The sequence below is a fragment of the Mustela lutreola genome, chromosome 14 (assembly GCF_030435805.1).
Source record: "Mustela lutreola isolate mMusLut2 chromosome 14, mMusLut2.pri, whole genome shotgun sequence".
In the NCBI taxonomy this organism is placed as follows: Eukaryota; Metazoa; Chordata; class Mammalia; order Carnivora; family Mustelidae; genus Mustela; species Mustela lutreola.
In genome coordinates, this window is record NC_081303.1 from 72,527,222 (window position 1) to 72,532,699 (window position 5,478).

At 53.2% G+C, this 5,478-nt stretch overlaps 1 protein-coding gene across 1 annotated transcript; it reads right to left on the reverse strand.

Annotated features, from left to right (window-relative positions):
• Positions 1-867: 867 nt before the first annotated feature.
• LOC131814955 (T-cell surface glycoprotein CD1c-like) lies at positions 868-5,248 on the reverse strand. The gene is made up of 6 exons (XM_059146464.1): positions 4,716-5,248; positions 3,979-4,245; positions 3,045-3,323; positions 2,562-2,840; positions 2,135-2,225; positions 868-1,991 (listed from the first exon to the last, which is right to left on the reverse strand). Exons 1-6 carry the CDS (start codon positions 4,774-4,776, stop codon positions 1,970-1,972), a joined length of 999 nt encoding a protein of 332 aa, XP_059002447.1. The 5' UTR covers positions 4,777-5,248; the 3' UTR covers positions 868-1,969.
• Between the last annotated feature and the right edge of the window lie 230 nt (positions 5,249-5,478).

Consider the following 5,478-nt stretch of genomic DNA (forward strand, 5'->3'; position numbering starts at 1 on the left):
CCGGCCCTGACTTTGTTTTTGTTTGTTTGTTTTAATTTTTATTTATTTATTTGACAGACAGAGATCACAAGTAGGCAGCGAGGCAGGCAGAGAGAGAGGAGGAAGCAGGCTCCCCGCTGAGCAGAGAGCCACACGCAGGGCTCGAGCCCAGGACACTGGGATCCTGACCTGAGCTGAAGGCAGAAGCTTAACCGACTGAGCCACCCAGGTGCCCCAGGACCTGCCCTGACTTTGTGTCTGGCCACAGGGTTTGCGAACACGGCTGCATGGAATGGATGATCTCCACAAGGTCAATGTAAAACTCTTTCTGTTTTGTCCTTTTTTAACATCGGTACATTAGAAGATTGACACAGAGGGGAAAAAAGAATACTGTAATGAGTTCATATTTATACTTTCAACTCGCATCTAGAAGCACAGAGTTTTACTCATTTATCTCACAACAACTTCTTCTCCCCCTACAGAAAATCCTGGTTGCTGGTAGATCGATATAGTTACATAGTCACCCATCCCCCACTCTACCCTATATCCCGCTGGACCATGCATGTAAGAGGGCTTAGGACAACCCCAACACTATCATGAGCGATACGGTCATTGAAAACAATGTAAGTTTTATCTTCTGACCGTGGGGTATATCCCTGGAAAGAAGTAAACTGTTATGCTTTAAAGTCTCTTGAAATAGTTCCTGACTTGTGGTTTGTCACCAGCTCGATAAAGGGTTCTGCGTACCGCTGTGTTTTGCTTTCAATGGGAAGGAACTGAAACTCTCGTTTGATTTATAATGCTACAAAGTGTCTATGGGGAGCAGGACACCCCAAATGGCTGGGTAAGTGATAATACTGGACATAAAATTCTGAATAAACCATTCCAGAATTCCGCAAAATGGCCCAAAGCACGCAGCCCATTGAGAAGTACTTTATTCAGAACTGCTGTGCCCTCATGGGCAGCAAACAGGGTGACCCAGCCCAGAACTGCTCCCGCCCTCGCCCCCCGCACAGTGATCCCAGAGGCTGAGGACCTGCAGTCTTGCTGCCACCAAAAGGGAAGACCAAATTTGGAGCTCCACAGAGGAGGCCCGAGCCCGGGGAGTTTGTAGGAAATACAGCCGTCCGTGGGAGGAATCAAAGGTCAACGCGACTGTCAAAGGTCAACGCGACTGTTGCCTACGGCTGCGATTCCAGCTGACACAGAAACTGGAGCCACCGAAGCTTCACAGACGTCAGGAAAATGGGTCCGCCGTGGTGGACTTCGAGCTCTTGCCTATTCCTGGAGGTGTGGAACGTTGCACACATACCAAGGAGAGAGCAAAGCCGGTCACAGTTTTCTGCTTATCCGTGGCCAGACATGCAGTTTTGCACAGACAAAGGAGAAGCCAGGAAAAGATTTGTAACCTGCATTTTTCCTTAAGAGTTAGGGAGAAAATGAAGGAGCGAAAGGAATGTGGGATTTCTGGACCAACTCCGAAACACCGGGACAAGAAGGGAAGTGTCAGCCCTTCCGATGCTACAGCCATAGGAGGGAGGAACATCAGGAAGAAAGTGTACCAGCACGACACGGACTCGAACGTGGGTTCCGTTAGTTTGGGTTTGATTTTCACGGAGCTTGTACTACACACAGGAAATGAACCTTCGTCACGACCGTGTCCCACAGGAGCCTGCACCCTGGAAGCTAAGGGACCGCAGGCAGCGTAGAAGTGAGGTGCACCTGTAGCAGAGTTGAAGGGCTCCCCACCTGCGGCTCAGGGAACACCTTGCAGGATGGAATCCGGACGGGCCTCCAAAGAGGAGGACTATGAAGAGATGGAGAAGACAAGGAAGACATTCCACACAGGTACAGAACAAAACTTGTTCATGTGAACAAGTGACTATAAAACAGAAACAGGGAAAAAAATTAAATGGAGGATGGAAGGAACAGCACCATCCCTCTGTGGTCCTAGGCTCCGGGGCCCCCAGGGCAGGCATGGCGAGGCAGCTCACGGGATGTCTTGATAGGAGCTGTGAAAGAGAAACGGGAGCTACTGGGTGCGTTGGAGGCAGCAAGGGAGGGTGAAGGGGGGTTGGGAGACAGACCTAGGAGAGGTAGGAATGGAGTGTGAATGAAGACACAGGGAGGAGAGGAGGAAACAGAGAGGACTCACCAGCGCTTCTTAAACCACAACACGAGGGCTACCAGAAGCATGAGGGGCACTGTCACGGCCAACAGGATCAAGTACACGGAAAGGTGCTGCTCTGTGGGGATTGCAGAGACACACCAATGTCATCCTCCACCCACTGCCATTTCTGCTCTGCCCCCTGATTTCCCCCCACATCAACATGTGCCCTGGGTACGAGCGTCGTCTTCCACCGGCCTTGTCCCTGTGCTCTCACACCCACTCATCTCTGCCTAAGTCTCTCACATCTGTACCCCTCGTGCTCCACCGGTCCGTCCCTACACTCCGGAAGTCACTCTCATGCATTCCGTCCTGATACTGCTCCCACCTCGTCTGGCATCATGAAACTTTCCTCTGTCCTAACCTCTATGCTCAAAAACCACCTTTGCACACCTGCAGACCCCATCTTTCTCACCCCAGTGGAGGACGATGTCCTGGTTTCCCAGACTGCTGTGTCTCACTCGGCAGGACAGACCGGCCACCTCCCGGGATGCCACGTCCAGAGTCACTTGGACATACCACGTCCCATCAGCATGGGGCAGGACTTCGCCTCGCCAGGTGCCCTGCTGCTCCTGCTCACCCCGCATCCACATCACCCACACAGGCTTCGGGTAGAAGCCGGAGACGTGACACACCAGCAGCAGACGGCCGGGACCGGGAGGGCGGCCGGCGGACAGCCAGGCCTCGGGCTTCACTGGAGAAGGCATGAGAGGTATTCAGATGGGGTCTCTAACATGCAGCTTAGGGGTCTTTAGCCACATCAGTGTGCACAAGATTAGGAAACTTGTACCCAGCAACCCTATCTGTCTTGAATTCTTCCTTGTTCCAACTTTGAAAGGGATGATAGAAAGGGGCAAGTCTCGTATGGGAAAGTCTTTGAGGAAAGGGTTGTACGAACCTTGCCTCTTGTAATCCACCTTCGCTGCATCGAAGAGACCCAAGGCAAATCGGGGGCAGGTGTGCGTGAGGAGCTTATGCACTGTTTCCCTGATGCCTTCATACTGGTTCAGGAGGTCACAGACATTCTGGGCTCTGCTGTCACCCTCTGGAGCTGGCACCCATGACATGTCTCGGAAACTCAGGAAATGCGATCCACCATAAGCTGCATGTAAGAAGCTTTCCACAGTGTCATTGGGATGTAGCTCACAGCCAGCTCTCACCTGTACTTCAATAGGATCTGGGAAGAAGGAAGAAGGACAAACAGATGGGGGGGGGGGTGAGAGAAACAGTATAAGAACTTTATTAAAAAGTGGAGCAAGAAGAATTTATAAGGGTGTGGGCATTGGCCAAGGATGTGTTCGGTCAGGAACAGGGAAGAGAATTGGTGGGATGGGGAAGGGGCTGTACAGGATGCATGCCAAGAATTAAGAATTTGACTCAAAGAAGTCAGGGAAATGCTAGGTGAGCTGCAGGTCAGCAGGTGAAGGTGGGGGCAGGAGCCCATGTGAAGGAGCCGCAGGTACAGCTCTCCGGGGCACATGACATGGGCCATAATGGGGGTTGGGTTGTGGACGTAGACCTTGGAAGGTACTGAATGGAGGAATAGACCACAGTTTAAGGCAGGAGGACAACTGTGTGTCTCTGTGTTTTACCACAGAAGGGCAACCACTGGGGAAAGATGAAAATATACAAGGAAAAAAGGAGTCAGAAGAAGCAAGAGTCCAGGACATCTTGAGGTGTCCACATATGCAATGACTCCCAAGAAGTGTATGCGTGGAGATGTTTATGGCAGGACAGGAATACAGAACAGTGGTCCCGAAGGGCATGAGGATGTTGCCCAGAAATAGAAGAACTTTCTGAGGGCTTTCCTTCATGGACTGGATTGAACTCACATCCAAAGTGCATTTGACCGGAATATTCTTGCGTCTCCCGAGTGAATCCAATGAAGTAGACACGGAACAGCAGCTCCAAATCTATCATCTCCTCATCGCTGAAGTTGCCCTTAGACCAGCTGTGTAGGAAAACGATGGTGCCAGCCTCGCTGTCCCAGCCGTGACTCTGCATGTCACCCAGCCAACCTGAGCCCTGATGTTGTGCCCAGGACTGGTTGGCGAAGGATGAGATCTGGATGACGCTGAACAAGACGTGCTCCTGGGTGGCTGAGGGGAGAGAAGGGTAGAGGGTCAGGTCACTGAAGGGGACAGAGGAGGCAAGCAGGAAGGAGGAGACGGAAAGTGAGCCAGTTATGGGAGAGGGGGGGTTGGGGAGAGAGCGAGAGACAGAGGGAGCAGGAGGCAAGGAGAGAAAGAGCCGCAGAGAGAGGTGGGAGAGAGGAGGAGAGAGTCAGAGACAGAGGGAGAAGGAGCGCGCGAGAGAGAGAAAGAGGGAGAAATGGGGGAGATGATAGAAGGAGGAAGGAGACACGCTATGACGGGGCTAGTGACGGCATTTCCCTCACCCGGTGCCCCGCACTCACCGCGTCCTTTCAGAGAGTTATTAGCCTTACCTGGAGCCCGGAGCCCTCAGGGTTGAGCACTCTGGTGACCTGAGAACTGTGACCTGCCTTGGGAGAGGCGAGCCCACCCCACCCCACCCGGACCAGGGACTGGGCAGCGGGCAGAGCTCTTACCTTCCGCGCCGCCTCCGGCCAGGAGGAGAGCAGCCAGCAGGACAAGCTCCAGAGAGGGCATGTCCCTTGCAGGCGATTCTCAGCAACCTCTGTTCTCAGCAGCCCTGCCCCTTGGTGTTTCTGCTCTGACTTCCTTTTTCCACCAACAAGCCGTGCCCCCCACCGACTGCTAATTGAAACAAAAGACGATCTGCTGCTCCTTCAACCTCCAGCTTCCTACTCTGGCTCTCATTTCCCCTCCAGCTCAGACCAAAGCTGTCCTCCGGCCTGGCTGCCGGCTGCTCTCCTCGTCCTCAGCCTCCCCCCGGCCTGATTCCCTCCTCGAAGTTGTGTGTGATGCTGGAAGGTCTCTGTACCTCTCGGAGACTCGCATCTCACTACAACAAAGCACAGGAACAGCGCGGTGTTGCCGAGCCCTGCTTGTCCTAACAGAGCAGAGTTCCAGTTTCTCCACCAGCTCTGCGTCAGTGTCCCCTCCTGCCTCCTGTCTGGTCACTCCATCGTCCTCTTGCCCTTTTCAGTATCTTCACGGCCCCCTCTTTCCCTCCACCTGTCTCCCTCCCTGAGGCTCGCTGGCTCCTTTTAAATGGGAGGACCAGGGCTCTCGGGCTCTGCCGTCTGTCCAGGCGCATGTCTAAGCCGTAGCCGGTTCTCCACTGTCCTTAGAGAGGAAAGCGCAGCCACCCCAGAGCATAAGACCATCAAAAATACAAAGCAGATGCCCTCCTCTTGAGTTCAGACCATATATTCACTCACTAGAAAG

Coding starts and splice junctions, on each gene's coding strand:
- LOC131814955 (XM_059146464.1), bottom strand. CDS start 4,776: ATGCCCTCTCTGGAGCTTGTCCTGCTGGCTGCTCTCCTCCTGGCCGGA. Junction 3,324..3,978: donor CGGTCAAATGCACTTTGGAT/GTGAGTTCAATC, acceptor CCTTCTTCCCAG/ATCCTATTGAAGTACAGGTG. Junction 2,841..3,044: donor GGTGGATTACAAGAGGCAAG/GTTCGTACAACC, acceptor TGCCTTCTCCAG/TGAAGCCCGAGGCCTGGCTG.